Source organism: Uloborus diversus, chromosome 10, assembly GCF_026930045.1.
Source record: "Uloborus diversus isolate 005 chromosome 10, Udiv.v.3.1, whole genome shotgun sequence".
Classification (NCBI taxonomy): domain Eukaryota; kingdom Metazoa; phylum Arthropoda; class Arachnida; order Araneae; family Uloboridae; genus Uloborus; species Uloborus diversus.
Genome location: NC_072740.1, coordinates 27,423,982 through 27,435,784, shown reverse-complemented (window position 1 = coordinate 27,435,784; position 11,803 = coordinate 27,423,982). Strand labels below are relative to the sequence as shown.

At 31.5% G+C, this 11,803-nt stretch overlaps 1 protein-coding gene across 1 annotated transcript in view; it reads right to left on the bottom strand.

Moving 5' to 3' along the window:
• Positions 1 to 1,275: 1,275 nt before the first annotated feature.
• LOC129231325 (uncharacterized) overlaps positions 1,276 to 11,803 on the bottom strand; it is a 29,408-nt gene continuing 18,880 nt past the window's right edge. Inside the window, exon 5 of the mRNA XM_054865614.1 lies at positions 1,276 to 4,221. Coding sequence (XP_054721589.1) covers positions 3,770 to 4,221 — 452 coding nt within the window. The 3' untranslated portion in view covers positions 1,276 to 3,769. The remainder of the gene's footprint in view (positions 4,222 to 11,803) is intronic.

The window sequence follows — 11,803 nt, the reverse complement described above, 5'->3', positions numbered from 1 at the left end:
ATATATATTTTTTTTTTTTGGTGACAAGATAACTTTTTCAACTCACAAGCTAAATCTGCGATGAAATGTCCAAGTTTCCCGAACACTTCGTTATCAAAGTCGCCAGACCTCTTTGGAGTAACAGTGAAACGTTTTCAATAACATACAAAAACAATTTGCCAAGAATATTGCAGAATAATCTGGAAACATTATCACTGTATGCCAAGCTGGATGATGCGATAGCTGGATGCAAAGCAAAGCTACTGCAAATTATCAACTGATCACCCCAGAGAAAACCAAACTGAAACTGCTGCGTCATAGATCGACTTTCATTATTTTAAAATCTATTTGTCACTTGATAGCATTCCTAATTAGTGCATTTTTGGATCTACAAACGATGTACTATCAATGTAAGAAATATTAAATACTAAAAATAGATGTTAGGGTAAGGTGAGAATTTCTTTTTTTTTTTAATTTTTGCCAACAGGTTTCTTTAGCAGAAAAGAGAAAAAAAATGCCAAGTTTGTTGGGCAAGTTCTTGATTTGGAATAAAAGTAGAAATTTCTGCATATTGTTTTAAACAAAATTCATGAAATATTTTCTTTTCTATTTGATAATGGGAAATCGAGAAACAGTACCATTAGTGGTACAAAGTTCACATCAAAAAAAAAAGCATGTAGGATCAAGTTCATTTGCCACCTATCGAGGAAATTTAAGCTTTTTTCTTTCTTTCACATCTTTGACAGTTTGGCAAAATTACTTTTTCATATTCCACAGTAATACATATAGCGTGTCATGTGCTTTGCATTTTCATTTTTTAAATATTCTATGTACCTCAAATATTTTGCCTGCTTTTAAAAACACCAACAGCACCTTTTTCACACTACCAATCATCAAAAGCACAAAGAAAAAATTTTTTACAAAATTTTGCGAAAGACATCTGAAAACCGGCATTTCAACAAAATTTACACATTTGCTAGTAAATCAAGAAATAGTCATACAAGCTTCGAAGTTTTTATGTGAACTTAGTGCCACCAATGGCATATGTTCTGCACAATCTATCATTTTTTCAGACTACTATAATAAATAAATTAAATAAATACCTTTTTTTCTGAAAAGTAAAATTAGGAATAACAACATCAAAAAGCTTGGAACAACATCCTAACATCAAAAGCCTTTTGAAAAAGGCAAATTTTTTACTTTCTAAAGGAATGTAAATAAGATTCTACTTCTAGATGCCTTAAAATGTTTTAAGAGATATGCACAAAAATAAAGATAATATGCACAAAATACTCTCTCCAGATATATTTATTTTCAAAAACTTCATACAAATATAACAGCTAAATAATATTCAAATATGTTTTCAAACTATATATATATATATATATATATGAATACATATATATAGTGTATATATGTATTGTACACATACATAGGAAATATAATCAAGTTTATAAATGTATACCAAAGTTTGTTTTATAGGATCACAATTTCTTTGTTATTACTGCATAAATGCAGTAATACATACATATACATAAGCTCTCCTCATCTACCACTACCAACTTTAGCCAGAAATAAAACAATTTAAAAAATTAAATCTCTATATAAAAAAACTCAATTTAATTTTGAAAAATAGATATTTTAAACCAAAGGATTTACAAACTTCCAAAACTTACTATCTCTTTTCTCTTTTTCCTGCTTTTTTTTTTCTTTTACTAAGGGTTATTAGAATAAACTGTCGATTTTGATAACAGAAAATAAACCTTAGAAATGCATAACTTTTAATATATCTTTGAATAAAACTCTACAACTGCAAAAAAAAAAAAGTATACATATACAGTGCAATCCCATTATAACCAAGGCTGCACAGTCGGAGTTGGGAGTTGAAAGTTTAAAATTTCAAGAGCCAGAGTCAGTGATTTTCCCTTAAAGTCCTCAAATCTGCCAGCACTTGTAGTCGGACTGATTTTGGGGTAAAGGATTCGAAGTTGAAGGCTCAAAAATTCTCAGAATCGGAGCTGGAAGTCATTTTTCCTTCAACTCCGCAGACCTGGATACAACAGAATAAATCCGTCACTTCCAATTTTATTTATACTACATTGCTTGAATTCTATAACAGCGAAATTCTTGTTACAACGAAGAAAATTTGCAGTCCTTTGAAGTTTTGTAATGGAATTTCACTGTAAAACATCACATTGAAGCAATCCATTAAGTATAGAAGATCTTTAAAGAGCATCTTAAAGATAACATCAAGGAGCAGAAGTTCAAGAACTTATAACAAGGGACGACTGCATTCAGTAGGTTTACAGAAAAATTAAAATTTAGAAGCATAAATCAAATTGTATCACACAAGCTTTTATTCATACCTTTTCGAATACTTACTATGAAAGACATTAAAAAGCAAAAATTGACTTGCTCTATGTAATCTTGTTGTAATGCATTGTGCCCTTCTTGTCATGAAACTTTAAATAGAAAAAATTCAACAAAATAAAAACAAAAAACAAATAGTTAATTGATGATAAAAATGACAGGATTAAAATCTTTAACGGAGGTGAAATTATAAATCTCTGCAAGCATAAATAATGCAAAGGTCAAACAATATATACATGCAACAATATGTACAAAAAAGGGGGTAGAACAAACATCACATTTTATTTATTTTCTTTAAAGCAAAAGTAATGCAACAATCAGAGGATCCCTCCTTCCCCAAATGATGTGGCAAAATCAATGAGGAACAATTATTTTTGTTTTCATTTTCCAATTTTTAAATTGTTGTGAACCCAATTTTAAGCACAATTGATATATTAAACACCACAAAGATGGAACTCATTACACCTTTTCTCTTTTCTTATAGCATAATATTTCCTTTTCATAACTTATAGTTAGTGATAAATGTGAAAACAGATTTAGGAGCTTCAATCACAACCAGGGAGCACTTTCAAGTACCTTTAGTTGAATTCTACAATATTTCTGAAAGGAGTTTTAAAAAACAAAATATTTCTTGAAACAACACAATTAACAAAAAAAAACAGAATTTGTATTTATCTCAACCAAACATTAACAAATCTAATGTTTTCACAGAATGTGTAAATATCAATACTACCTTTAAAAAAACAAATAATGAAGTTACTTTCAGTAATACAGATTTAAATTAAAGATTAATGTAAGTGTTTAAAAGTAAGTATTGTATATTTTAATCATCACACTAATGTGCAGAAACTATTAAAAAGTAATTAAACATGGATGTATTTTTTCTTGAATTCTTAGCTTTACACAAAACAATGAAAATTTTAAAAACTAGCATCAAAAATGTGGGTGTATCAGTATTTGCAAAATATAACTAAGTAATGAAACAGGAAATTATTAAAATAAACCACATGCTATTTTCCTTTCAAAACAGCCAGTAATGACAAATATATGTCATGTTTTATTAGTATAATGATGTATAACAATTAAACTGGTACACAATTTAACTGGATAAAAGTATGCAAAAGTAATGAGACTCAAAAATGAAAAACATAAATATAACAAATACAAACAAAAAAGACAACTTCCACACATTGATAAAACTGTACAACATACATAAATAATACTAATAAAATATCCAATGTCATCTTTGTTTAAAAATTTCACAGGCTTAATATTTTGATGACAGCAACAATGTACTTAACAAATAATTATTTTGTATAGCAATTGCATTCGTCAATGCAAACATACAAAACTTCATGGGGGAATATGCAAAACAATAAAAACTGGAAAATAAACAAATCTTCACCCATTCCCTGGAGTTTTACGGCTCATATGGAGGAGGTGGCTCAGCTGATGAATTTGGTTTTGATTCTTCATCAGCAGGATTCATACAAATATTAGTATCAGATCCAGATGTTGAAATGCTAGCATAGGACGGAGGATTGTTGGATAAATTACTACTTGGCCCTTCATTGACGAGTGTTGTATATGGTGGTGGAGGAGCCCCAAATTGATATTGATGAGCTGATCTTGTACGAATAACTGATATTCTTCTAATGGTTGAACGACGTACAATACGACGTTGCTGTCGGGACGTATGGTAATGCCAGACAAATCTCAGAACTCCGAAGAAAAGGATAAAAATTGCAGATCCAACAGCTGCAGTAATTGTTACATTGAATGACTTCTTGTAATCATGATAACTTTTAGCGGTAGGTAAAACAATATGCCAGTTGAAATCAATAGGTTTCAAAGTGAACTCTGGAACATCAACTAGAAACAAATGTAATTTATTAAATTCTGCTATACAATATATAACCACAGATCAATATTTTGAGCGTAAATATGGCAATGACTTTAAATGGATTCCTGGATGAGACAGTAAAAGTGTATACAGATGGCTGACAGATGGTAGCACATTATTTGCCATTTTACTCTTTTTAAAAATTTTAAATACACTCAATATTATTTTAAGTATGTGCATTGAGTTTTAATTCGAGTAGATTATTCAATGAACTATTGAATTTTCAAACAATATAAGCAGTGGCGTAGCTACACTTCCTGTTGCCCGTGGCGGTTCCTCAATTTGCCGCCCTTTTGAGGAGAAACAGAGAAATAGCTAATACATTGAAGAGTCAATAGTATTTAAAGTAAAAATAAGAACTTAATTAAGAAAAAAGGGAAATTATTATTTTTTGAATATTTTTTTAGCAGAAGGAAAAAAAAAGAATTCAGGGTCCCTCCGAAAAATTCCAAAAGTTAAGTCAAAATTTGTAATTTTAGTAACGCTAAAAAGAAAGAGGCTTGGAGCTCACTCTAGATTAATTTTGAAAAAAAAAAAATAAGTTTTAAGCTTTCATTGGTGTTGTTAGGGGGGGAATGATTTTTCAAGGAAATATTCTGAAATATAAGTGTTAAAAAAGCAATTTAGGATATCTTTGGATGAGTGAAGAGATTGGGGAAGATTCGTGGGCGCTGTCCGGAAAGTTTTTTACTAGACTGTGAAAACCACAAATGCATTGGCTGTAGTTAGTGGTGTAAGAACTTCCCACTGGATTTTCCTCCTGAAATATTTTCCATAATAAAATCTATTCTTGGCTATCCTTGATGATGCTAAGGAGTAGGGAGCTTTGGGGAGGTCTCTGGAAAGTTTTCGGTGCCGAAGTTTCAGAAACGCAATTGTAGGCCATCTTTAGGGGGCGTTAGGGAGAGTTTGAATGTTTCTAAAAATGTTGGGAAGTCAAATGGCTCTTCTGTCTCCCCTGGAAAAGTTTTGAAAATGACGTCCTAAACACGTGATTTTAACCGTTGTTTGACAGACAACGTTATGAGAGAGAAGTCAGATGGGGGTTTCCCACCCAAAATCTTCCTTGAAATTGTTGTTAATTTAAATATTTTCATCATTAAGGGGAAAAAAGGCTTTGCCGACTTCCTTCAGAAATTTATAAAAACAAAATTTTGAACCAGCTTGTGACGTAAAGTGATTGCATGGACATTTGGAGCCCCTTCCTTAGAATTTTTCTGAAGTTGAAGTTTCAAAACTCCATCTTTATGCAATTTTTGAAGAGATTGAATGAGATGGGGCTTTTAAAGTTTAATGGTGATGTCATAAATACACATTTTACACTATTTTTAATCATGTTACAGGACGGGTTAGGTCGTCAGAATTCGACTGCGTGGAGGAATTAGTTGATGTTGAAGTTTTAAATAGAAATATTTTGAGATTGAAAGCCTAAAACTGCAATTTTAGGCTGTTTGGTGACGTTAAGGAAGAGGAAAATTCGGTTGCTCTTCCCGAAAAATATGACATTTACTGAGGCTTTAAAAATACAATTTTAAGCCGTCTTCATTTTTATTATATGGGAAAGGGTCAGAATTCGTTGGCCTGAAAGCACATTTTAAAGCTATCTTTGGAAATGTTAGACTGCAGAGGGGGGGGGGGGGGGTTGAAAATGGAGCCCCAAAAAATGCTGTCATAGCTATGTTTGGCCAAGTTAATAGAGAAAGGGCTAGTAAGTGACTCTCCTCCAGAAATTTTTCAAAATTCAAATCTTGAAAATACATTTGAAGCTTTGTGACAGTTGGAAGGAGCGTAAAGGTTGTGGCACCGCCACAGAAATTTTCCTGATTTGAAGTTTTCGAAATACAATTTTAGGGTCTCTTTGGTTTCTCAAAGGGAGTTATGACTCCGTTTCGGACTGTGTTTGAGCGAATTACTTAATGTTGACAAACTCAGAAGTTGCCATCCAGGTTTCGAGCAATACTTACTAAGATCCGGGACTGCTATATTACAAAGTTTGGATGATTTTCTTCTTTACTTATAGATGACGATAAGCTAAAGAAGCCCTATGCATTTGATTAACCATATCGTGATTCATAAGAAGGAAAAGTTGTGCATCAGAAATCATTACTTTTGATGTAAATGTAAAAGGCTTTGCCTAGACATTTTGTTGATTAAAAACTTTTGATTATAATGAATGACTAAAAGTGAAACTCATTGTTTAAAGAAATATTGTTGATATAAAACAGTAACATTAACAGCAAATATTATTTGAGTTGTGAATAAGAGCTTTTATAAAGTGTACATAAAATTCATTCTGTCTTAATGAAAATTTTGTAATCAAGGACCAATCAAAGCAGTTGTTGAAATAGATAATGTTATCCCGAAGTTGAGCAATAAATTGCCCTCCATTTTAGACTTTTGTTCTGTTACTCTTGTTGTCCCTTTCCTTTAAAACAAGAAAAAGAGTTATTTTTAATAAGGTGGTTTCCAAGGAACTTTCTTAACATTAAGTGGTAGATTCATCATTTAATGAAAGGTTATGAAATTTATTACTTCCTTTCCTGCAGTAAAACTTTACAGTGAAAAAAAAACTTAAGGTCCCTTGATTTTACACTGCAGCTTTCCTCAGTCTGTAAACTAAGGTGAAGGGAGAGAAAAAACAAAGAATAGTGCTGAGATGTCCACAAGAAAAACATATGTTTTGCATTAGATAAATTTTGTTATCATAGTTGTACCAAAACTTAACGATTCAAAAACTTTTTTTTTTGCCTCTAGTAATAGATGAAAAGTCTGATTTCCTTATTGGGTCATTCCATGTCTAGTGATCCAAAGTTTTTTCCCTCACCTTTTTGTATTTCTTTGAAATTTGGCTCATCAATTGTACCCTTTGAGGTAATCAAAAGTTCAAATTTTTAGATTTTTTATCTCTATTATTTTTTTATTTATGACACTTTGATTTTTCGAAAAAACCCTCTTTTTTTCATGGATGTTTGAACATAAAATGGACGATAACTCAGCACCAAATATAGATAGAAAGATTTGGTAAAAAGCATTTTAAAATACATTAGTTGCTGTTTAATTGGATATGCAACATGACTAATTTCAAAAAAATTTTAATTTTTAAAAAATGAAATTTAAATTTTAAATTTAAATTTTTCAGAAAAGGTATAATGAATTTTTTTAAAAAAATTCTCAAAAATTTGTATGTATTTTATCTTCATTTGTGCAAAGTTTCAAGTTGGGATCTCAAAGGGATCATATTTTTATGAATTTTTAAATAAAATTTGACTTATGAAATAATGACATTTTTTCAGATTCTAACTAGTTAAATATAGGGTTCTCTTACTAAGGATGGTCTAGTAAGTAGTAATTGATCATGACTATGCTTGAAATGAGCTGACATGAATTTGTAGATTGGTACCCCCCCCCTGCCACACAACCACTTTTTATCTTTTTTTTTTCAAAACTGTATTTAAAAAAAAAAAAGCTGGCACGTAAGAGTTATAATCATAATAAACTGGGGTGCACGCTGCTAAACATCAGCAGTGACTAAGGCTTATAAATGGGGGGGGGGGGGGGTCATAAAAACTAAAAGTCAGAAAAACTTTAACAGACAAATAGAACCACTCATTTGCAGCTTTTTTTTTTCTTTCGAAAAGTGGGATGATAGGGGGGAGGGGGAAAGGGAGGGGGAAGAGCAATCTGGAATGAAGCTTAACAACATGGAAGGTTATGCTCAAACTAGCAAAATTTTGTTTGATCTATAGCTGCTTTTAATATATGCATAAATAGATCTCGCTGCATTGCTCTCCTTTACAACTGAAACTAAAAAGAAAACTAGCATTAAAGAAAAGAAGACCGCCGCACTCCAAATGTTGTAGAAAGACAGTTTTATGCGGAGATACATATGATCTGATACTTAGATTGATTTTTAGTTTAGTGTGAAAAGAATGAAACAAAATGGGGGGGAAACTCTCCTATTTTGCTATGATCTTGGTGCAAAACTATTTCTTTCCTCCCTCCAAAATTGAAAGTTGGCGCAGGGGTAGGGGATGAAATGAATCATAACTTTCCTTATCAGATAGTGAATTAATCAAGTAAATTTTGTGAAGTTCGGATTGAAAAAGAAACACTTGGTCCGAAAAAAAAAAACGTCGAGGCGTGATACTATTATAGTGTTAATCGTATGTGTGGGTGGGGGGGGGGGAATGTACTTCGTCTTGCTTTAAAGAAGAACATTTACCAGCTTTTTATATGCTTTCTATTCATTTTGTTTTATTTTATTAATTTATTTATTTTTTGCGTTTTGAAAATAGTTTTGAAAAAAAAAAAAAAGTGGTGGTGCTGGGGGGGGGGGGGGCGGGCTTTTTCTTGCTTTAAAGAAGATTATTTACCACCTTTTAATAAGTTTATTATTTATTTTGTTTTATTTATTTATTTATTTAATTTTAATTTTCGAAATGTTTTGAAAAAAAAATTAAAAGTGGTGGGGGGGGGGCTTACTAATCTACAAATTCATGTCAGCTCATTTCAAGCATAATCATGATCAATTACTACTTACTAGACCATCCCCAGTAAGAAAACCCCATATTTAACTAGTTAGAATCTGAAAAATGTCATTATTTCATAAGTCAAATTTTATTTAAAAATTCATAAAAATATGATCCCATTGAGATCCCAACTTGAAACATTGCACAAATAAAGATAAAATACACACAAATTTTTGAGATTTTTTTAAAAAAAATTCATTATACCTTTCCTGAGAAATTTAAATTTTAAATTTAAATTTCATTTTTTAAAAATTAAAAATTTTCTGAAATTAGTCATGTTGCATATCCAATTAAACAGCAACTAATGTACTTTAAAATGCTTTTTTACCAAATCTTTCTATCTATATTTGGTGCTGAGTTATCGTCCATTTTATGTTCAAACATCCATGAAAAAAAGAGGGTTTTTCGAAAAATCAAAGTGTCATAAATAAAAAAATAATAGAGATAAAAATCTAAAAATTTGGACTTTTGATTACCTCGAAGGGTACAATCGATGAGCCAAATTTCAAAGAAATACAAAAGGATGAGGGAAAAAATTTCCCAAATTTTGGATACTTGACATGGCATGACCCTATTGGGAAAATTTATTTAATTTTTTCGCATCAGAAGTGTGAAATTGCTACCTCCAAAAAAGTGCCGCCTGGGGCGGACCACCCCCTCTTCACCTCTCTAGCTATGCCACTGCCACTGAATATAAGGTACTCAAACATCATGTTAATAATTCAAACAACATTTTTTTTTTTGCTTATAATAGTTTGTTATGCAGAAGTGAATGATGGGTTTTATGTTTGAACCTCATCTATTGCTGACGAGACCAGATCCAGAGTCGAGTCTTACTGAATACTTCATGCAATATACTGACAGACTGGGTACCCCATCCAGAGACTACAGTTTTGTCCTTGTTATGGACTCATCAGTCTGGAATAAGGAATAACCAAGCTGGAGGCAGATGCCAGCTCATTGAAGCTGAGAGTGCGAGCAAATGGTAGGATTAAGTAAATTTATCTCACCAGCAAGAGTCTGCAGACATGGTGTGGTTCAGCTAGTAAATTGAAGGCAAAGCTTGGGTATCAAGCAGTAAGTTACTGCCCCTAAGTTAGGGCTGAGGCAGACCTACATGCAATATACTAACAGCTCAGTTATCCCATCCACAGACTGCAGTTTTGTTCTTGTTATGAACTCATCAGTCCAGAACAGGGAACTACACACTAATACTGAACCTAAGTTCGTAATTTGTAACAAAAGTGAATTTATGAGATTGATCACTGATTCCTGTGTCAAGAAAGCAATATTGTCTTCTCCCAAATGTTTTTGCAACTAAGTGCTGCCTGTTAGTCACGATATGCAAACTCACGAGGAAAAATTCTCAGATGCTCAAAAAATCCTTTATATTTGCCAATCGTGGAATAAGTTCCATCTGTAACACAAGCTGTTTAATTTTTTACAGGTATATTTTCAATGTATTCAGCTGTTTCTCTGAATTCTGTATAGACCTTAGTGTCATTTTAAGTTCTTTAACAAAAAGAATTTCTTCAAATTATTATTTTTTTTTCCAAAATCTTATGTAAGCCATTAAAATAAGTGTTGTTACCCGTAGTGGTATGATTAATTTGCATTGCAAATGTTTCCTGTTTAAATTTCGAATTGATTTTCTCTCTCTCTACTTGGCCATTCCATCAATAAAACATTAAGTAATAACTGATTGCTCAAAAAATATATAACTATACTTCTTTATGCAATTTTAAATATACTACAGTCGAGCTCATTTAATGGAATTGCTAATATGCCACTAAACTTTTTTGATAAGTGGGATATACCATAATCTGGGATCAAAATGACAGATTCCAACAACTTGGTACATTGAAAATTTATTACATTAAGTAGGATATTATTTTTACTTATATTTTAAAAAGTGGGCTTGACTGTATACTTGTTATATTAATTTTTGTGTTTTACAAATGTATTTGAATAATTTTCAAAAATCTAATTTTTAATTTTGGACAATTTAATTTTTCTTTATAATTCAATGATTTTTTAATGATTTAAATTGTGATTAAAATAACTGATTTAAACTACCAATCTCTGCTACTATTACAAATACTGATTACTATATACATTTTTGCCATACTGTAATGCAAAAATCTATACCACATTGTAACAGCAAAAAAAGAATTAAGAACTGCCTTACCCCACTAACAAAGTAGTAGATAGAATTTAGATACAGCAGTTATGACAGACATAAGAAAAAGTTTCATGATATTATTACATTTCTAATAATACATGACTAGAGAGATGCGGACACAAAATACAGAAAGCTTGAGGCAATTAAAATTTATAGAGCTAAGTTATTCAACAAATTACTTTGTACAATGATAAGAACATAAAATACAGGATGATTCAAAATGATGGACATAATTTCAAATTGCTATACATCGTGCACTATACATTGTACTAGAATTCTGTAAATTACATGTGACTATGCAGACATGGAACATAACAGATGTTAAATATGCCCTTTTCTCCAGCTACATGGATAACATTTAGAGAAAACTCAATTCATCCCAAACTTGATGACAAACATGTTGCATTCAAGAGTTTACAGCCACTGTAATACGGTTTCGTATGTCAATCAAATCTGTGGATAGAGGTGATAACCAGGTGGTGGTAAACAGCATGTCGCATGAATCCCCAAAAGAAAAAATCCCTGGGTGTGAAACCAGGGGACTTGATCAGGACAAATACAAAAATTTTGCTCTCTATAGCAGCTATATCACTTACAACAGATGCAGTTAGTAATTCAATAACAACTGATGCTACAGCACACAGGGCTTCCACTGAGTTCCGCTACTAAAAATAGCACCTTTAGTCGCTTGAAATATGAAAAAGTCTCCAAAATAGTCACCAGGTGCAGAAAATAGTTTCTAAAATAGTCTATAATTTTTTTTAACTAGAATATTTATGTCATATTAATGCACTGGTGCCCAAGTTCTTTTCAACTGAGGATCACACCTAATATTAAAAT